Source organism: Ruditapes philippinarum, unplaced genomic scaffold (genome assembly GCF_026571515.1).
Source record: "Ruditapes philippinarum isolate M1 unplaced genomic scaffold, ASM2657151v2 ctg14209_1_1_1_1, whole genome shotgun sequence".
NCBI classification, from domain to species: domain Eukaryota; kingdom Metazoa; phylum Mollusca; class Bivalvia; order Venerida; family Veneridae; genus Ruditapes; species Ruditapes philippinarum.
In genome coordinates this window covers 37302-60820 of record NW_026866501.1, presented here as the reverse complement: position 1 = coordinate 60820, position 23519 = coordinate 37302, and the positions used below count along the sequence as shown (strand labels likewise).

General features: G+C 32.3%; 1 protein-coding gene across 1 annotated transcript; it reads right to left on the bottom strand.

Moving 5' to 3' along the window:
* Positions 1 to 273: 273 nt before the first annotated feature.
* Positions 274 to 19875, bottom strand: LOC132732666 (uncharacterized; the record flags this gene model as incomplete). The annotated part of the gene is made up of 12 exons (XM_060719138.1): positions 19804 to 19875; positions 12076 to 12180; positions 11181 to 11543; positions 10384 to 10485; positions 9146 to 9297; positions 8752 to 8899; positions 8473 to 8511; positions 7610 to 7666; positions 6222 to 6317; positions 4556 to 4700; positions 2677 to 2765; positions 274 to 442 (listed from the first exon to the last, which is right to left on the bottom strand). Coding segments are annotated over exons 1-12 (1514 nt in total), but the record flags the coding sequence as incomplete, so codon positions are not given.
* Between the last annotated feature and the right edge of the window lie 3644 nt (positions 19876 to 23519).

Genomic DNA, 23519 nt, shown 5'->3' with positions numbered 1-23519 from the left:
TCAATAGAAATGATCATAGTAATTTTAGAGCTTCGTAAAAGGTCTATATACATAATTTGATCAAGATATGTATATTAATCTTAAACCGAACAATTTTTTGTAAGTCGTCAGTCAAAAAAAGCGCAATACTATATCTAGTAGGAGTAACAAATTTTGAGAACATGGCTCACATTACATAATTTCTAAAAGTGTATTGAGGATCCTAAAATATTTTTTATGATCTATAAACAATGCAATAGTAATATTAAATGTAAAATGCGTGTAACAATTTACTCAACCTTTATATATGGAAAATCGTCGTTTTGTTCTGAGCACCATCCGGAGGAAAGAGGTCTAGCTTTGTTTGGTGTGTACTCTAAAGAAGATGACGATGCCGAAATTTGACTGTCTTTGATACTCATATCGCTCATACCAAGGTCATTATTACAAATTCCCATTTCATCTAAAATATTGTATTAATATATAATACATGTACATGTTGTTATACAAAATTGTCATCTTCGAAATTTCATAAGAACATATTTGCGCGACTAAACTATGGTTAGCATGGATGACCTGTATGTGCGATAAGTATAATGCGAGTGCAATATTGTTATCAAAACTCTGGATGGCATTTTTCCTAGACTAGTTTCATAAATATACATATCAAATGACAACAAGTTTAATGTTGATGCTACACATCAAAGACGCCGCCAAATTATGCGAACAGTCAAAGGTTATGTACAAAATCAGCCTTGACAATTGTTCTCTGGTCGAAGCACTTATCAATGTTTTTTTGGTATGTTTTCGTTGTTAAATAAGTTGCATATTTTTGTGAAACAGTAGTACCTAATGTATAAATTCACAAAAAATGTCATGTCTTAAATTCTGAAATGTTTGTCTGTTGTGACAAAGATTGAAAGGTCTGATCGAAGCAAAATATATTGGATAACAAGTAAAATGAAATGATTGGAATTAAATAAATTTAAGACAAAGACAGAAGTAAAGAAAGATATCACTGTTGTGCCGAGAATATGTCCATTTTGCCTGCATATATAATGATAAAATTCTTTAAAACATTAAGAATTAAAAATAAATCCTATTGAATTTTAAAACAAACTTCAATTATGATGTAATTTTCAATATATAAAAAAGTCAGCGTGATAATTGTTATTTAATAAGCATTCAATGTGCTCTTTATACAACATTGTCTCCGTTGCAATGAGATCCCGAAAAAGTCCATTTCGCAGGCATGTATAACTTTACAAAACATTAAAATATTTGAATATAACATTTGATTAAATTTAATTTAACATTTAAATAGTTTTCCTATTGAAATTTACAGCAAACTTTTATGTTGATACTACATTTAACATATATAATCTATTTTAATTTGACTGTCCGCAGCTTTGAGCTCTATTTATACCCGATAAAGTAGTTATAATTGAAAATGATGAAATGAAGCGTCCTAAATATATTGATATTATTATTTCTTTAAACTTTTCTTTCGAAAGAGTTTTGTTTTTCTTCTGTTAACTGATAAATTTGGCACCCTAATACTCTTATATATGATATGATGATATAAATGACCGTGTTGTATGACAATTTTGGACATACATAGCCGAGTCTTATTGAGAGAAGTTTATTTAAACCCCTGAACTGTCATGGGACATTACAGCTAAGGTTAGGTTAATTTTCATTTTCTGATTTATTAAATCTAGATAAATTTTAAAATTGTTCAAATGAACTGCTTTAATCTTTAAAAGATTTCTTTTTGACATTAGTTCATTATTGGGAATATTCGTACATTAATGAAACACGTTTCGTAAATTGTTTTACGTAATCAGATTTATATACTATAAATTGTTGGAGTATTCGATATTGTTTTGTTTATGTGTCGCACTTTATGTTGATTTAATTAATCAATACCATTAAAGCAATTATAGTAATATATTGCTATTATTCACATTCTAAGTAAAGTGTATAATATTGACTTTTTATAAGTCAACAACAGACGTATCTCAGTGACGAACTTCTATATTCATAAAGTGGTTTAAATTGTACAGTCAATGTTGTCGTGCACTCTATGAATATGTCTGAACATAATAGCTCCTAGTCATTGTGACATTGTTAATTTTATTATATTATAACTTGAAACAACGAGGTACTAGTACGTGTGTGTACAAGTTGGAAATAAACTTTTCTTCTTCTTCTTCTTCTGAACTCTGAAGATTTTATTATTATGTAACACGTTATGTTAGTATGTTACAAGATGCCCGTTCATGGATTATATCACATTTTGAGGACCTGTTAAACTACAATGAAATTCATTAACATAATTTAATACTCCTAATCACATTAAATTGCATTAAATTAGAATTTACACCTGTCAAATCTTTTATCTTAAATAAGTCATCTACTATTTTAAAGTCCTTTGAAGGCTTGAACCAATGCTAACAAACACCAATCAAGAGTCAGGTGAGTCAAATCAGTTTTGCATTTTAATAAATTCTATTTATTATTTATCAAAAAATGTAGTATTTTTCTTTTTCTTTTCTTATTTAAAATTTATTCATTCATTCCATTATGAACTAATAATCAGGTCAAGAGCATTGACAATCGAGCGGTGACTTATAATTAAATATCTCCAGTTAGACAGTAAATAATTGTATATCCCTGAATAATAAATTTTCTTACCGTTAATAACTTGTTGAGTATATACATTGATGTTCAAGTCGTCCTCGATATTGTCAATAGACAATGCTAGGAAGCGGCCTTCCATAACCCTAAGAATTTCAAAATTCAAAATCAAGCAAAAAACTAGAAATGTGTCCATAGGACACGGATGCCCCCCACACACCACTGTTCTGTCAATCTTAAGACTCTAGGTCAAATATTTTTTGGACTACATGTGCCACAAGTTGAAATCTAAAAATCAACAAAGGGCCATAATTCTGTTAAATTTAGTTGCAGCAAAAATTCCTTCCTTTACTAACATTTACACATTAAGGATGTTAATCCCTGGAAGTTTAAGCAAAATCTGCCATCAAGTTAAAGAGGAATTGCATTCACAAAATTTCTACATAGTATATAATGAAAAAATCAATAAAGGGCCATAATTCTGTTAAATTTGGTTGCAGCAAAAATTCCTTCCTTTACTGCCATCTACACATTAAGGATGTTAATCCCTGGAAGTTAAAGCAAAATCTGTCATCCGGTTTAAATGGAGTTGCGTTCACAAAATTTCTACATAGTGTATAGTGAAAAAATCAACAAAGGGCCATAATTCTGTTAAATTTGGTCGCAGGGAAAATTCCGTCCTTTACTACCATCTACACTTTAAGGTTGTTCATCCCTGTAAGTTTAAGCAAAATCTGCCATCCGGTTTAAGAGGAGTTGCGTTCACAAAATTTCCACATAGTATATAGTCAAAAAATCAACAAAGGGCCATAATTCTGTTAAATTTGGTCGCAGCAAAAATTCCTTTCTTTACTACCATCTACACATTAAGGTTGTTCATCCCTGTAAGTTTAAGCAAAATCTGCCATCCGGTTTAAGAGAAGTTGCATTCACAAAATTTCCACATAGTATCTAGTGAAAAAATCAACAAAGGGCCATAATTTTGTTAAATTTGGTCGCAGGGAAAATTCCTTCCTTTACTGCCATCTACACATTAAGGTTGATCATCCCTGTAAGTTTAAGCAAAATCTGCTATCCGGTTTAAGAGGAGTTGCGTTCACAAGATTTCGGGACGTACGGACGGACAGACTGACTGACGGATTGACGGACGGACGGACAAGTGCAACGCTATATGCTCCCACATTGTGGGGGCATAATAATTCATTTTACAAACTCTTTATTAAGAACTAAAACATTAATGATATCATAAGAAAACAAAAATTTGAAGTTACCTGACCCACTATCTTTTTACCGTATTACCTAAATGTAACAATGTTTAGAAAACATGATCCACATGTTCGGTCAAATTCATATACAAAATATGACCAATGTATTTGACTGATATAAAACTAACAAGAAAGTATAAGTGATTATTTGATTTAAATATTTGAAAACAACAAGGAGGTTACTAAATTTGTAAATATATCGAAGATAAATAAAATTTGCAATGTTTCTACAATGACTGTGTGGCAAAAAAATGCGCCGTACCAAATGTATATCACATAAGACAAGTAAATATTATCAAGAAAACATATATAAGTTCACATTTATTCTCGAGCATATAATATAACGATTTTTTTCTCATAAATTCATTGAATTGTTAACCTCATATTCAATAAGAAGATCTATCAGAATATACTTAAGAACTTATGCAAATATACAATGGTCAGTTTCGAAATAAAACAGACAAAAATAAAAGCATATAACCAATAAGCGTCGTTCTGTTTGTATTGTTAATCAGTAAGAGGCTAGTTACACCAGCTTACAAAGTCATGCAGTCTGACCTAGGTCTCTACTCAATAATGCTTAATTTTGATCATTTTGATATTTTACAAAGGCATGTAAACCCTTTATACAGATTGAGTCTAGTATTCTTAGGCTTCCATCAATACCTTACCTTGTGAACAATAGACTAAGTGAGATAGTTCCTAGACGGCAAACATTTACATGTTTGCATAAAACAGCGCCTTTGTGCATAAAATCCATTTCCTCTCTGCTTATGAAACATTTGACATTCATATCACGACAAACATTTATTGTATCTGAATTATAGGTGCAAATACAATTTGTTTACAAATGTATTTAATTATTCAAACCGTTTCAAATGCTCTGAGAAGCTTTAATCAACACTCGTTATCTTATGAGAAGTGTACAAGGGGTGATCAAGAATTACGTAGACTGGTTCAATATATTTGAAACGGACCCATATAAAATATTTTTATTTATGTCACTGTCGTGACCTATCTCTTTGTCATTTACAAGGAGCTGTAAATCAGTCATGCATTACTCAGAGCAAAATAACTAGCATAATTGTAAATATAGTAACGCGTTACCGGCCCAGGTGCTATTTTTATATATAATTGCTTTGAATTGCGTGCCAACATAAAGTTCTGCACGGAATTAGGTGAAACGCCTACAGACACATATAAAAAGCTGCAGAGGACCAGAGGAGAGAATGCTGTTTCTCGAGCACTCGTTTTTAAGTGGTTCCGGCGATTCTCTGAAGGGCTGAAGTCACTTGAAGATGATGAAGGACGTGGGAGAAGGTCGAGCGTCAATGTGTGACGTCAATTTAAGATATTATCAAGGAGGACGCAAGAGTGACCGTTCTAGAGATATCAGAAGTAACTGGGATGAGCTATGGAACCACGCACACAATTATCACCAAGAAATTGAACATGTGAAAGGTATTTTATGTGCTTTAACTTATGTTTTGTTTTTGTTTTAATCACTCTACAACCTATTCAGTTTCGAATATAAAAATTCAAATTTTCCGCGCTAATTTATGATTTCGCACGTATTGTTATAAACAATAAAATGCACGGATACACATTTGTTTCAAACGAGCTGCGTAATTCATAAACAATGTATCGAAAACTTAAATAATTTTACAAAATCCCTTAATATTTGCTTATCCGTTTGATTTCTCTGTGTTCACAGATTTGAAACGCCAGCTGAAGGGCCAGCGCTTTGAGAATTTGGAGGAGTTACAGTCAGCGACAAACACCCTAATACGTCATTATCCAGCAGAGTATTACATGAATATATTCTTCTCTCAGTGGCCTAAGAGGCATGAACGTTGCATTGCATGTTCTGGCTCGTACTTTGAAAAATAGTGAATGTCATGCGCTTTTCCTTAAACACTAACGACGCTGCGACGTCGCTGACGTTTTTTGACGTGGGCCGGTACCGCGATAGTGACACATTTTCATGGTTTGTTATTTCAAATTATGTAAACATATTGTAAAACAAAATTGCAAGTTGTTTGTTGATAAAACGTACTTTCATGTGATATAAGTTTTATGTACGTTTGTCAAACAATAAATGAGATATTGAGCCAGTCTACGTAATTCTTGATCACCCCTCGTATATAGTAATATGACGAAAATCAAAATAAAACTTTATGTAAAGCTCATAATGTAATTAAAGATATAAGTAGAGATACAGAACAAAATAGTGAAAATACTAACAAAATCTTAAGTTCTTCAAGGAAGGAAAACTTTATTACATAATTATATTCTGTAAGTTAATATTAATTACTTATTATACATGTATTTTCTAACCATTAGTGGTTGTAACGTCAACGGCAGAAACAGCAATAGTTTTCCCAAGGTCAATAACTTTCCAGTAATAGTCCTTGTTTACAACCATGAACCAATCTTATTGAATATAACAAAACAGTGAGAGTTCACAACAAATAGAGCTTATTTAAGATAACTTATAACTGCAAATTATTAAAATGTAATAACTCTTTTAATGATTTGCAATGACTGCTACTATTTCTATGTCTTCAGGAACAATTTTTCCATTGTATATACAAGTCAACTTTTTGTTGTCGCAAGAAAGCCACAAGTTAAAATACATAGGCTAAAACGATCGTTTCTTCTCGGCCTTTTCCGTCAAACTTCGGATTAGATTTGTTTGTTTGTTTTGGGTTTTACGTAATATCGACACAGTATAGGTCATATCGCGACGTTCCAGCTTTACTGGTGGAGGAAGACCTCAGGTGCCCTTCCGTGCATTATTTCAGGCACGAAGGGGCACCTGAGTAGAACCACCGACGTTCCGTAAGCTAGCTGGATAGCTTCCTCACATGAAAGAATCCAAAGTCCCTGTCGGATTAGAACCTCGATATGGTGTTTCGGTTTAATCTACGTTAAGAAACTAAACATCTAAACAAATTATAGTAATTTAATGCAAGTTAGTGACTAAATTTAAACCAATATCTCGAGTAAAAGTCCATCTAAATTAAGTATATAAATAAATATAAAAGAAAACAATACATTATTTATTCACTTATTTTTATGGTTGTAGAAACCGAAAATACAAAATGTCTACCTGTTGACATTATTTTGGATTTGGTTACAATAATAATTGATTATGATGCCAGACATAATATCAGTCATAGTTTTTACCGAAATAGACTTTATTTGGGTGTCAAATATATGCATTTGTTATACATATCAATGATTACACCCTCTGTATTTGCTTATATCTAAAACGACCTGGTACCCGAGGTTATTATTAATGATATCCGAGATGTTCCGATTGGTTCTACCAGAAAGGAACAGTTTTCGGAAGTAGCAAGTGCTAATGACAGAAATGCATGGTATACATTGAATTACACAGGCTCGTAACACAGAGTACAGTAATTTCGTTTGTCTACTTTGATTATGTGTGTAACATGTTCACATCGTTGAATCAGACTTAATGTAAAATTGAGTTTTTAAGTTTAATGCATTAGCTGGAATCCAACCCCCGTTTTCGTAATGTTTTGAAATTATTCTTTCACAGAAATTGTCATTAACTCTCTATGAAAGACATTACAAACATTTTATGAAAGCGAAGAATAAGTTCATTGACGTGAAAAAAATAATAATTTGTTTATCATTGTTTATCAAGAATTTTTCCGTAACCTAAGACAGACAAACATAAAAACTAGTTTACTTACAAACTTTTGTTGTTGTGTATACACCTTCAGTTACACTTAAAACATAAACACTGTACGCTAAAATAAAAAAAATAAAAAATGAAAATGCCTTTTTTCACAGGAAGCTTTATACATATTAACTTTTAAACTACGTTCACACAAATGCAAGTGCAACATATGAAATAATTTATCTCTTTAAGCAATCATTACTTTAACACAAGACATTTAATCTTTTTTTTATAATTTAACATTTTTATTCTTTAAATTTTCCTTAAAATGCTCAAAGATAGTAAGTTGAACTAGTGATTTGCTAAAATTACATAGTGCGTTTGCTACCAGCATAGATCCAGACAAGCCTGCGCATCCGCGCATTCTGATCAGGATCTATGCTGTTCGCTTACCAACTCTATTACAAGTAGAAAAACTGATAGCGAACAACGTGGATTCTGGTCAGACTGAGCGGATGGTTTTGTCGTGACGCGGCTCATATAGACTTAGGAATAATCAAGCTCAAAGGCATCACGCTAAACGAAATGTGCTGTCAAGAATTCGCGCTTCTTGGTAAAACAAAGGAATATAATATAAGTAAAACAATCTAGTAAAGGGATATTACTCATATCTAATATCTGCAGAAATATTGCACATAGATTGTCAAGATATGCACAGTAACAGTATCAGAATCAAAAATGCAAATTCGTCATAACTTTCCATTGCAAAATGTCACTCAAATTATGAATTTATATCTGCCTGTCCTCATTAATCTATATTTTAAAATTTGTTTAAAATTTGCCAACTGACCTTGAGGGTTTTTTTTACAGCTTCAGATTATATATTTACTTTACAGAGCACGAATTATGTGTGGCAAATAAGCAAGTTTTTCTTACCATTCTTTAATCTTTTCTCTAGGAGCCACATCTCCATTTCTATACAGTAAAACATTAAAAAAACTATATTCATTCTTGACATTGGTATATAAATGCATTTTTATTTTATTGTCCAAATAGAGGGAAACAGTCATAGGTGTTTCTATTGCTGTATAATATCTTATTAAACAGTTTATATTTTCACTTTCTTGTTACATCAAAACCTCCTATGTGATTGGTTAAATATCATTTGCATTATTTGCTTTAAAAACTTTGCAAAGGGAATATCAATAAACTTACCGTCAGTATATGTATTTAATTCATAATAACAAAATGTATCGGTCGCCAGCATCATTTTGACATCTTTGTCGGTGCTATATTGTTCCAGATATAAACTTTCTTCGCTTTCAATCGCATTTCTATGTGTCGGGCATGAAATTGAATCCCCCTATCAAAGAAAATAGTTCAGTTGCTTTATTCCAGTAGACATCGGAGTTTATTCAGATTACAACTAGCACTGAATAAAACGTTACACCGGCATTTAGAATGCATAACATGAGGAAAAAATGTCCCTTAGCTATCAGAAAACTATCAGAATTATTAACTTACTATAGCAAAGCAAAGAAGATATGTGCGCTGGGTTAGGTATAAAAAAAATTGATGATAAAGTTTACAGGGTAAGTAAAATACTTGCTTTGATAAGGAAGAAACTTGTCCAATAGGGTTTGTTCATCATTCCCGATAAGTTAATAAACTCAGAATATCTATCATTGTTGTCAGTTTCAGTAGCATTAGTTTGTTTATCACGTGAAGTGTTTCGGGAGCAAAGGCTTATTTGAAGAATATCTAAATAGAAATAAAAACGTTAGAGTTTAAGTTATTAAGCACATATATGGCATATGAACATCCCTTTTGAATGTTTTGATGAACATTTGTGAAGTTTTATATTTTACACAATATTTATTGTGAGACTGCTCCTCTGTCAATGTGAAACGAAAACTAAATACATGTACAAGCTTGAAATGATTGATATAAAAATAAATCAAATGTGCATTTCTGTTTTATTGCAGTAAAAATGTCCAAATAAATTACCATAAAGAACTCCTAACTGACCACCTTATCATAATTCAGGAATAGTATTCGGAGGGGAATATAAAAAATCAAATAAAAGTTAATTGCTCATATGTGAAATAAAACGTCAGCACCATTATTAAACAGCCTTTTTTCCTAATATATAGAATAGTAATTTATTACATGACATTTTGTACTTTGAATAATTTCATTTGTCTAGACATAAAATGGTATGCTTTTCGGTTGTGTAGCCCTTTAGAATAATTTACTTCAATTTCTAAATAGCTTAGGCAGTTTTTCGAATTTTTAAAGGGTTGGTCCCGGATTGAAAAGCACTTTTCAACTTCATAAAAATCATAAAATTATTTCTTTTTAATAAATTCTAAGTAAGTTTGTATTTCAAATATGGTATGTAGCACCTTTAAATGGAATGAAAATTATAATATAAACGATTGTTTTCTCAATTAGTTATACTGCTATTATTAAATGTCTACATCTACAGCACATTAACAGCAATAACAATAACAGGCATGTTATGAATACTGTATTTGAATGTCAGTTCATTAAATCAGTTGTTAAGATAATCTTTTAAAAGAAAAGGTGTCTCAAAATGACCATGGTCAATATGTAAAAAATAGAAAATTAGAATCCCTATAAAAAGTCCACAACAAAAATCAAAATGTTGCAGGCTCGGTTTGATTGAGCCTGTTCATGGACGAAGCTCCATCTAATTGCAGTTACTTTTCCTGAATTTTCATGATAACTGAATTAAACGGTGAGGCTTTTATATACTATATTGCTTAAGTCTGTGCTATGCAGTACCATAAATGCAGGTGTTAAGTTTAGCATTTTTAAGCTTACCATTCGTCCCATTGTTTGTTAAAACAAAATCCGGCAAATGGCCGTGAGAATCCCAGTGAGAAATATTTGGTAACACTGTTCGAGATGAACTTTGAACGAAACCTGAAATTAAATCATAATCACTAATTTATGAATTTTAGCTAAATATAAATATATATCATTCATCTATCATAAAATCGAAGAAAATAAAATAAATATTGTTATACTAGTAAGATACTATTAGGCAAACGTATCTAAAATAAATGTGTACATGTATATGCAAATGCGTTCACAAGCTTCTCAAAACGTGCAAATCAATATCTATTAAATATACTATTATATTTCATTAAGTTTTCAACTAGACCATTTTAACAAGATGATGTAGCACGATAGATGTTATGGCTAAGAATACACAATTTTTAAAAGTCACGCTCACAAGAAAACCAAAATTAATTACTGGTTTGGTCCTCTCTCGTTGTCTTGAAAACAGTAAGTTTCCTTTCCCTAGATAACAATTTAATAATGTGTAGCATTTGTGGTAAACATGTGATAAATCTTACCATTTGGGCATAGAATAAATAGAATAAAGCTTACATTTTGGACATAGAATTAGGCTTACCCTTTGGAAATAGAATTTAGCTTACCACTTTGGGCATAGCATAAAATTTACCTTTAGGATATAGGAAAAAGCTTACCTTTTGGACTTGGAATAAAGCTTTATTTTTTACCTAGAATAAAGCTCACATTTGGGTATAGAAAAACGCTTACCTTCATGACAAAGTTTAAAGTTTACTATTTGGACAAACAATAAAGCTTACCTTCAGGGCATCCATTTTCTGTCCCATAAATACTGAAATCCCAATTTGGCCAAAAACCAATGTCTACAGATATGTTCCTTATGACTTTATAACAAAAGCCAAATTTGAACTCATATGGGCTTCGTGAAACAAGAATGTGTCTATCTGATGTTTCAAAGAAGTGTTCTTTAGACACGTTGATAACTTTGTCAAAAGAATCCTCATCGCCACTAATGAGCACATGTGCATTTTGTGGACTTTGCCATGTAATATCCAGGTAACCTTCTTGCCATCCATACATTGACGATTCTGGGCAACCGTGAAGTGTCATAGGGATAACGTAAGGCCCAGGAGGCCACCGACTTACATTGTCATCCGTCTCCTCTGTGGAAATTGGAAGTAGTGAAATGATAAAGCAAACGCTTTATATAAAATGAACTAAAAGTTACATAAAATTTTAACGAATCTTTATTCCAATAAATTACAAACCTTTTAAAAAGTATCATACAACAACCATATTCTCTGAAAGGCCTCCGGCCCATGCAAAGAATGTATCAAAGATATAGATCTATACAAGTACAAAAATTTCAATAAAATATAACAATTTTTTTAACAAAAATGTATAATTCACAATTTTATTCATAAATCTTGTATACATGTTTATCGTTTTCTTTTTTGAATGCTATATACGTACATTGCAACAGACTTTATAATTTCTTCATTTCTAGTCGGCATGATGATATCAAATTGATAAATATTTGGTTGTGTATGTATGCTGCACGACAGTTTAACAAGAAATGATATTCATGTTCCACAGTATTAGTATCACATAATTTACATATTGTCACACAGTTAAATGTTATTTTATGGCACTCCACGAATAAGAAAAATATAGCAAGTTTAATGATTTTCCTACCTTGACTGAAGTCTTCACATTTAATTTCATATCCTTTCCTTTGTGTACATGTCTTGAGAGTATGCTCAGGTGCCTGTTTAATTGCTGGCAACGCCGAGATATTTCCTGTATTTTTTATACGAATCAATTATACAATACAGTAAAAATTACAAAAAATAAGATTAGAAAAATTTAGATAACAAAGGAAAAAAGGAACTTATTTTAAAGGCCTTTAAATTCCGAATATTGTGTATGTTGTAGATACTGTGTTTAAAAATAAATAAGGTCATTCACTGACCATTTCACCACAATTTGTGTTTGTTTGTTTCTTGTAGCGGTTGTCCTAAATAAGAGAAATGAAACCAATGATTGCCCAATTACATTGCCGTACTTAAAATAGAAAGAAATAAAGAATCCCTAAAGAACGCACAGACCGATGAAATTGAGAATGTTGCAAGCTCGGTTTGTTGAGCCTGTTCATGGACTGTACTGGAAAGTGCAAGTTACCGTCCACGCCCCCTAGCCCGGCTTAAGCAGTATTCAACATTTATTATTTTAACGTGAGATTGTAAAATTTGGAATTTTGAAGGCACAGAAGATTGATATTTAGGGATTCAAAAAAAAAAGTTTAATACTTGAGAAAAATGTAGATGGAATATCAAAAGAATTTTCTATTAAAGCATATAAATAAATCGTGTGAATGTGAAAATCTTTTAATAAGTCGCAATTTATCATCATCATCATCATTATTATTATTATTATAAAAAACAAAGACTTTGTGATAATGATTTTCTCACTATTGTCACTATAAAAATTTAATGCTTTGTAAATGATGCTTTGCTTAAAATATGAAAACAAAGATCAACAAGGGTGACATTCAAAGAGCGCATTCCAGCAGAATCCAGCAGCACGGAACCACAGGCGAGAAGTTCAACAGGACACCAAACAAAAGCATTGCAAAATCATTTAGGCATCATATCAACAAATTTACTTTACTGCTATGTAAAAGAATAAGTGACAATAAAAAGTTATTATCCCCCGGTGTTCCGTGAGGCACATCGCGACATACACGTACACATAATTCGAAAGAACGAAAACACGATGGCAAAAAGTCGAAATAGCGAAACCATGAAGGTACGATGATAAAAAGTTGAAAGTACGATGGTGTAAAGTTGAAATATCGTATGTACTTTCGATTTTTTTATCAACGTGGTTTCGACTTTTCATCGTCGTACCGCCTTCCGTTTGATAGATCATAACAATGGATGACGATTTAAGGAAATAATTTTACTAAAGATACAATTACAAAATATTATTGTTAATGGCTTTGTAAGATAAGTATATTGTGTGTTTTGCTTAATTTCAAACGTTAACTGTTTACCGGTGATATCTTTATATAGATTGCCATTCAGTGCGCGTGCTTAACAGGAAGACGAAAATACAATGGTGAAAACTCGAAAGGACGATGGTGAAGTCGAAATAATGAAACCACGACGATGAAAGGTTGAAAGAAGGATGGTGAAAACACGAAATTATATTGAGTTTGCACCATCGTGATTTCGTACGTTATTTCGACTTTTTACCATTGTACTTTTGACTTTTTATCATAGTGTCACTTTTCACTATTTCAACTTTTCACCATCGTATGCATGCTCGTGTTAACTGTCTACGATGCAGAAATACATTTTTGCGTGATTATAGGTTCTTCGCCGTATATACGGTGTACTAGTAGTATATAAGTGGTTAAGCCAATCAGAATTCGAGAAATTTATTTGCATTATTATAAAAACATAAATATATTATGTTAAAAACGCATCTTTGTCAAAATAACATGAATAGTTTGTAAATAACCAAAGGCAATTTATATTGCTGATATATGAAAGAATAATGAATAAGAGTAACTGCAAATTACGCCATTAAACACGTTTTTGATCTTCGCATCAAGTGACAGTTTTGATGATGAATACCATTTATTTGAAAATGGCTCTCCATTATATTCCAACAAAAAAAAACTTCACAGAGCATCTTTAAAGTCATCTTAAAAGCGTTTAATCATTTTTGTCATAGATCTGAAAAGCGTGTGATCATTGCTTCATAAATCTTTAACAATTAAAATTATATTTTCTTATATAAAATACTAAAGAAATATTACGTAGAATCACTTTGCTTCTAATGGTTTGAAAACGATTAGCTTTGGCATGGAGACATGTAACGGGCCAGCATTTATGAATTTCATGAATTTATTTTATCCTAGCTCGCCTTTGTCAATTCCAAACTGCAGAATATTTAGCGAGCATAACGAAGTTAATATTCACAAGTGATTCTTCCTTCTCTTTAGAAGGAAGAACTTTATGTTTGTTGAAACTCACTGAGACGTGACGATACTAAACTGCACGTATAAGTCCAAAGCATTTTTAGATGGGCTCAGACATCTTGATATTAAAAAGTTTTACTTTGTGTTTAGAGGTAAACAAAATAACTGGGAGCAGACCACGGAAATCGGTATATTTCATCTGTGAGCATTGAATAAATGAAGCAAAGTTTACTAACAAAATGACATATATGTAATTCCTCATCATACATTTTATCTCAACTTTAATAAAATGGCATTCTTGCTTGTTGTTTTCTATAATAACATATAGTCAAAATATATTGACGTGTCCATTCACAAAAATATGGGGCGTCCGTGGCCGAGTGGTTAAGGTCGTTGACTTCAAACCACTTGCCCCTCGCCATTGTGGGTTCGAATCCCGACAGGGACTTGGATTCTTTCATGTGAGGAAGCTATCCAGCTAGCTTACGGGACGTCGGTGGTTCTACTCACGTGCCCGTTCGTGCCTGAAATAATGCACGGAAGGGCACCTGAGGTCTTACTCCTCCAGTAAAGCTGGAAAGTCGCCATATGACCTGTGCTGTTGCAACGTTAAACCCATTCACCCCCACACACCAATGATACGTAATAATAATAATAATAATAATAATAAAATAATAATAATAATAGTGATAACAATGGGCCACTGAGCACGGTAAGCGAGCGGTGCAAGTCATGATTAACATTTCACGGAGAGTTGTTCTTATAGCTTGATGTCTGGAGGACAGAGATGACCCGTTATAGACGTATATCTCTCTGTATAATACTGTTGTAGTTTTAGCAAGGCACCTGGTTAAGGTTTGATTAAATGATTGAGTTTGTATGAGAATTGAGACCTCGTTTGTAGTCATTATTTATTACTATAAATCTGTTGGGGTTAGACTGTGTATCAGTCTGGGAGATTTTAGTATAGTAACTCTGTCAACAGTTACCTGCATAAATTATGAACAAGAGGCCTGCAATTGTTGTGTTTAGGGAACTCAATCATTGGTTATCATCATAAATATTCCAGGAATCAGTGTGTTTGTTTCTGGTCAACACTTGTCGTCATAAATATAGAAGGCTTAGATTTGTCAATTAACACTATGGTAACCTCCAAATATGGAGAGACAATGTATTTCATATAAATACTGGGACAAGATTTTCTAGGGGACATTCTCGATTGAAGATTGAAGAACGAGATTCAAAATGCAAGAGTGAGATTGTAAGAGCTAGAGTCGGGATATGGATTTTTGAGAGTTAATTCTCAGTTACTTATCAACCATGTGTGAGGAAGAAAAACTCTGTAACTATTATTATTAATTGTAGAGTAGAAATTTAGAACATTTTCAACAAATAAACAGTGAAATGAAATTAAGAACAGTTATTGTGTATTTTTATGTGGAATTATGAAAGTAGTAGAAAATATAAATTACGGGAGAAGACAATTTATAACAATACTCTGTCATGCTATATATAATATGTTATATGTTGTACTCATGTGCGTATTAGCCTATTGGAAATGAAATGAAATAAATAAAAATAAAAAATATATCGCTTCATGTTAGAATTTATTTGGTAATTATTCCTGTAATTAAATAATCGTATGGTATCGTAAATATATTTTGTTATGACTTTTTAGATCGAAACTCAAAAATCGTTCCCTTGATTTACGAAAAAATTAATTTATTTCAATATTAAGTTTCTGTCCTGATTTACTTAGATAGCACCAAACTTTAGTTTAAACCGTTTGAAAAATGTTGGTATGGGACATGTAGGAAACGAAAACATAAGGCGATTGATTGAATAGAGCCGTCACTCCAGTTCTACTTTTTCCGATTATATTTAGGAAATACATAGATATCAATTCTGAGTGCATTGTTTTTGAAATAGATATCATTTCTGAGTGCATTGTTGTAGTATAATGCACGGTTTGAGTTCAAATGCGTAGTAATATAATCACGAAGACCGAAAGGCCGAACGAAAAAAACGTGTATTATTATACCATAATGCACGAAGAATTAATATCTATTTCCATTCTGACACGTCAAGAAAAAATATAGTGATTATTATAAAGTTGGACTTTAAATTTGTTTTCGCCCCAGAGTTTCCAATAGAAACATTATTTAAAGGCTGTTCCAGTGGGTCAATGGAAAAAAACTGTCGTTAAATCTACCGTGTGTATAAACATTTTGAAAATAACGAATTTTAAAACGTTGATAAAACTTTGTTTATTTTTTTTTCACTCTATAGTTTTCAAACGCAATACGAAGTATTTTATAGTGAAATAAATGTGAAATAAAACTCGTTTGCGACGTTGAAATAATGTTCTTGATTTGATTGTTTTTGCACGTGCTGTTTGGCGCTACATTGTGACGTCATCTAAACAACACTTCAAACGTCTGTACAGCGTTAACGACTGAATTAAAGATATAGGTGTTCGGATTCATTTTCTTAGTTAGACCTTTTCTTTCATTCTAGATAGTTATATTAGATAGATATATGAATCATATATTCACTTACTATATACCCTTGTATCGGCATGATGATGTCACTCTAAAGGAATTCGAGGTAGATAAAGTAGATATATTAATATTTCATAAAAAGCATGGCGATTTCTTAAAGGAATATTCTATCTTAAAAGAACTTTCATGATATTTTTATGACTACTACCCACAAGAGGCCCACTACAATTTGTCTTTCTTATACTGACTTTCCTTGCACATCAGCCACTGTGAGAAAGTTTTGTTATTTTCTTTCTTTCTTCCCTTGCCGCAAAACGTATTATCAATGCTTTAATTTAATTGTGTTACTCTATATCATGCAACATCAACTAGCCAGTCCTTTGTTTTCTTGGACCTAGGTAATATTAACTGTATATTTATTAATTACTGTAAGCATCGTTGTTATACATTTACTTTTTTCTATACTCGTATTATAATAATTCATAATAATATTATAATAATAACAGTAGCCACACCTCTAAGATAAAGGGCGTGCACTGGCGTTTACATTTCCGAGAGGCAACCATTTCGAAAACATGATTAGGGACTGGGGCAACAGCATTGTAATAAGCGGTACATCGTTATAAGCGGTATATCATTATAAGCGGTATTGTTGTAAGTCGAGTTTTCTGTATAATCATGGGGTACAACTCGAATTCGCTATTCCTTTCATTATCTGTTTACATCAATATTGACAAATAGGTAATTCTTCTATAAAAGCATATTATTTATCGCCTAAATCTTTAATCACCTAAATAAGTCCTCAGTTTTAACTGTTCAGCGTAATAGCGTAGTGGTTCAGTATTGGCTTCGTCAGTGTAAAGACCCTGGTTCGATTCCTGGAAAGGGCATTTTTTCTTTTCTTATATTTTTTGTTTTTCTATATTGATTACAACGATCTGGATTTTAGGTCTTCGTGAATTTAGTTTATACAATACTATTTGAGAACATTTAGTTTTACATACATTCGCTTTCGACAGGTTAAGTTAGTGGCAACACGCACAGTCGTGATTTGAGTGATAAATTAGGATTAGACGATATTTAAATATATAAATATACAACTGAGTCGAAATTGTTAAAACATGTAGCAAACTGAATTCAGAGTTTTAAATAGTATTAAATTGACAATACTATTCAATCTGTTCAATGACTGTTAAAATCAAATACATTCAATTTTGCTAAACCGTTGTAAGCTTAACTTTAAATTATAAATCACAGGTTTATAAGAGAATATGGAAATGTTTTTTGAAAGTAAAAACCATACAAACACAAAAAATATTGCATAATTGCAGAATTGAACTCGGAAATTCCATGTTAACCACCGCAAAGGCACCCAGTAGAGAATCGAACAGAAATAAGAGAGGGCACAAAAATGGGACATGGAGTCCGCGTATCAATAAATGATAGCAATTTACAACTCAATAAGGAAAATCCTAAAAATATCAAAGGGACGTGGAAATATAATTTACAAAAGCAAGCAAACTATCACAAATGCATAATCATATTCAAAAAGTTCAAAATAATATACAAACCCACTTACCTGAAAAAAATATGGGGAGGCGTAATAAATTTACACGACTCGGTAAAAAATTTGAAATAGATAAATACAGAGTCCCTAAAGAAAGCCCAACACGGCAAAATTGAAAATGTTGCAGGCTCGGTTTGATTGAGCCTGTTCATGGACGGTACTGGAAAGTGCAAGTTACCGTCCACGCCCCCTAGCACCGGCTTAAGCAGAATTCAACATTTAAACGTGAAATAGTAAAATTTTGAATTTAGAAACATCCGCAGATGTTTTCATACGGCGGTTATCATGGAACCTTCAATGTGACACTTCCGTGCCATTCCATGAAAAGCGGCGTATGGTCCCCAAGTAATAAAAAGCGTGTGCCCTAAACGAGAAAACAATGGGCGGAACTAAATAAAATGGAATTTTGAAAGGGGATCAGAGGTTATGAAGCCTGCGTATCACAGATAAGACGTCAAAAGACAAATTTAAAAAGCAGGCAACATATCCTAAGGGTGATTCAACATTATTCAAGTAGGAATATTGGAACCACCCAACTAGAAAATGCCGAAAAGTTGAAACTAAAAATACCACAAGCACAACAATAATGTCGTGCTGAACGATCTTCAAGGATCGAAAATATAACATCATTGATTAAATGTACGGGGAGACTTTTTACAGCCGCCACACGGCACAAATAACACGGATGTGATCATAAAATAGATAAATACAGAGTCCCTAAAGAAAGCCCAACACGGCAAAATTGAAAATGTTGCAGGCTCGGTTGAAAGTTTGCAACAATTTCGCTCGCTTAAGGCAGCATGCCTCCAGATTCATGTTGATTTTCGTAAAATTTTAAAAATGTGTTTAAAAGTAAAATATTGTGAAATTTACAAAGAAACTAATTTACACATTACAAGCAGCACTTGCAATCCACGAAAATTGCCAAAAACGTAATAAAAATAAGCAAACATAGCCCTTACTGCATTAGTAACGCAGTAAAAGTATGATGATTTATACTGCAAATTCAGTCCTCAATCGCACATAACATGTTAAGTATTACTTGAATTTCGAATCTTTATTAATTTTCTTAAATTGGAGTACATTTTTCTCAAGTTTGATTTTCTTGAAACAGTTTGGCTAATATGGAGGCATGCAAGTTTTAAACCAAGTGTGCAAGCGCTTCGTCTCCTGTCCCTCGATAATTTTAACCCAAGAAAGGTAAAGTTTTACGAGACGTCACAAGATATTACGAATTGTACGCATATGTGAAATTTCTAATCGACAAATGTATATTAAAATAAGATAATATTCGCCAGAAATTCATCAAAAAAAAGAAAGTTTCAATTTAATAATAATAATAGAAAGAATAATAATAATAAACTTACCTAGAATAATGAAGAAAATTGTGTTTAACAATCTGTAGTTAGAAGTCATCTTCGTCTCATTCTAGCGTGTAAAGTATACCGCAAAACATTTCTACTCTGGCTTTATTTATACTCTGTCAATCTAGCTGGAAAAGGTCGTGATCTGCATCTCAGACTAGGAATCACGTGACATTTCGTGGTAGCATGGAGGCTTGATCTCGATCTCTGAGACAATTTGCTCAATGATGCTATCATAATACAGTAAATAGACCGATTGCTGTTTATGCAGAATAAATAATTGTATCGCCTGTACGCGTACTGAATACAATGTATACTACATTTTATTATATGCATGTTCTTATAAATGCAATATTGATGAAATAAAATGTTTTTTTTTATTTTCCGTATTTTAACTGTAAAATTTATTTTTCACTGCTGAGAAACATATTTTCAGTATTTTCACTGGTGTCTTGTCGGATCACATAATGTGGTATGAAAATTATCTTATTACACTCGTGGCTGCAGTCACTCATGAAATATTAATTTCCATAGCACTCGATGAAAATAAATCCTTTATTTATAGAAAAAAACTTAAATATCATCTATATATTAACAAACGAAATTAAAAACCGCCCTTTTGTTGAAAGAAAATATAAAGGTGTATCTTATGCTGATGTTCTGGCACTATAGTCTGTCCCATTAAAAATGGAAATGAACTTTTGCTTGTTATGAATTAACAAAACGAGGTTGAATAAAAATTAAACTATTTTTGTAAACTAAAAAAAAGTCACCCTCGAGATTTTTCAGGATTTTTCTCTAAAGTGTCTACTTTTCTTGTGAAGTCAAATTTTGATTCCTCTATGGTAACTCTCTGTTGTTTATTTTCCGTAGCCATTGTCGAAGTACTTTTCATTTGAAGATGAACGGGATAAAGCACGTGTCATGTTTCTAAAATAAACATGAGGTTTTCGGGGTCGTTTCATGATTATTTTACAAAGTTGGATCTACAAGATGTAACAGTACTAGTTTAGTTGGAAAACTTTAAAAAAAGGAAAAATAAGCAACAAGAACACCGATTGACATGGAGTAGATCTAGAAATTGCACTTACTTTTAAGCTGAATAAAATCCCTATGAAATCGAAATTAATCTTTATAAACGTCACGAAAAATTCGCATTCTTAAGATTCCTTCATTGCCATTTTCTATCCAGTTCCGTAGCTCCCATTTTTTACTTCCTGAAGGATATGACTCCTACACTTATGATTCAGATGTTTTTAACTGTTAATCCGTCTCATTATTAAAACATTTTTCAATTTGTGGAGATATCTGGGTTAGCAAATGAAATATGTAAATTAAACACTTCATAATTCAGTATGTTCCAAATCCATAATTCAAGAGCGGCCCATCACTTTAGTTGTCAACATCACAATTATATAACTGTTGAAAATGGATTTCTGACGAAAATATAAAATCTGAATTTTTGACATAAATTAGCTGGGCATTTTAAAACAGAAAAATATACAAAAGATAATTAAGAATTATATTCAGAAATAAATAGAAAATCGTATTTTGTGCTATTCCTAGCTCGATTTGGGTGAAAAGCGTTTCAACTCTGTTTAGTTTCGGGTCATTTTTTCAAAAAAATAATAATTCAGCGAAAATGGAATTAGCAAATGATCTGAAATTTTGACCAGAGGATATTGTCCTTACCCTACATTAAATGAATCATTAATCATCTGTAACAATTATTTCCAGCCCAGTCATGTCAAAAAAACCTCAGTGGAGTCCCTTTAAGAAAAAAAATCAAGAGAGAGCAGAGCTATGGGATATTCTTTACAAAATTCCATTGATAGAAATGCAGAGTAATGATATTCCATTTCATATGATTATCTCTATTTTTGATAGTAAACAAAAAGACATATAAAGTTATTTTACATGAATTATGTTGTAAAATAGACAAAAAAAATAAAATCCAAAAGGAAATTCCAAAAACCAACTCGAAATGCAAATTTATTTAGCAAGTAATATATGCATAAATCAATTGATAAATTAATTATTTGACCAATACTCGATTTTTTGCTTATTTATGTGAAAACCAATATATTATTAATTAATACATTTCTTATTCAATAATAATATACGTATAATATGAAGAAAGCAAGAATATACGTTTGATGAACTATTGAAACTTCTCCTGGCAAAATCAATCGTTCTATCTTCAAACAAAATAGAGAAAGAAAAGGAACGTCAGTTGTCTTCAAACTTACATAGGAATTGCATTTAAGAGTGTTTCATGTAATTTTTAAATCAATATATAAAAACTCATCATTTATTGGTATCTGATAATTGTTTTCTTAGATGGCAGCCTTTCAAATCAAAGTGCTGAAGGCACTGCAGTTGGGACGTTCTTGAAGGATCAAAATAACCATTTTTTACTATTATTTAGATAATTTAATGAGTGATGGGTGTTGCCGGTTGATAATATAAAGTGCACAATTCAGTAAATGAACAGTAGTTGATACAATTATTCTATGACATACATGTTCAAATATAATATTTAGGTAACATGTACGTGAAAGTCCATCACAAACCGTTATTGGCCCTTTTTAGACAAAAACACCAAGTGAAATAAGAGCTACCAGAGGAAACTGCAAGCACGACCTTTTTAACACATGACATAATAAAGGGAGACAAAGCTATATAAAAACGACATATGTTTGTGAAACATGTATGCCCCCTATCAGCAGGCAATTAGTCATGTGATTAGGTTATTATGCACAACATCTGACCCAGTGAACAAAATATGACACTGACCCCTTGACACCAAAATCAATAGGGGTCAATTACTGGTCATGACCAATCACCATACTAAGTTTGAAGTTCTTAGGCCTTTAAGAAGCGTTCTTTAGTTATTGATTGGACACCGTTTTTCCTTTCAAGGTCAATGTGATCTTGACCTTTGACCCCTTGACCCCAAAGTCAAAAGGTGTCAACTGCTGGTCATGACCGATCACCATACCAAGTTTTAAGTTCATAGGCATAAGCGTTCATTAGTTATTGATTGGACACCGTTTTTACTTACAAGGTCCATGTGACCTTGACCTTTGACCCCTTGACCCCAAAATCATTAGGGGTCATTTGCTGGTCATGACCAATCACCATACCAAGTTTTAAGTTCCTAGGCCTAAGCGTTCTTTAGTTATTGATCGGACACCGTTTGTACTTACAAGGTCAATGTGACCTTGACCTTTGACCCCTTTTCCCTTTAAATCAATAGGGGTCATCTGCTGGTCATTACCAATCACCATACAAAGATTGAATATCCTAGGCCTAAGCATTCTTTAGTTATTGATAGGAAACGGTTTTTACTTAAAAGGTCAATGTGACCTTGATCTTTGACCCCTTGACCCCAAAATCAATAGGGGTCATCTGCTGGTCATGACCAATCACCATACCAAGTTTGAAGTTCAAAGGCCTAAGTGTTCTTAAGTTATTGATCGGAAACCGGTTTTACTTATAAGGTCAATGTCACCTTGATCTTTGACCCCTTGACCCCAAAATCAATAGGGGTCATCTGCTGTCCATGACCAGTAGGAGCAGTAGTCCAGTGGTAGGACGCGCGCTTAGGGATCGAGAGGTCCCGGGTTCGAACCCCACTAAGGGCACTGCTAATTTCCTTGAGCAAGAAATTTACCTGCGATTGCTTCACTTCACCCAGGTGTAAATGGGTACCTGCG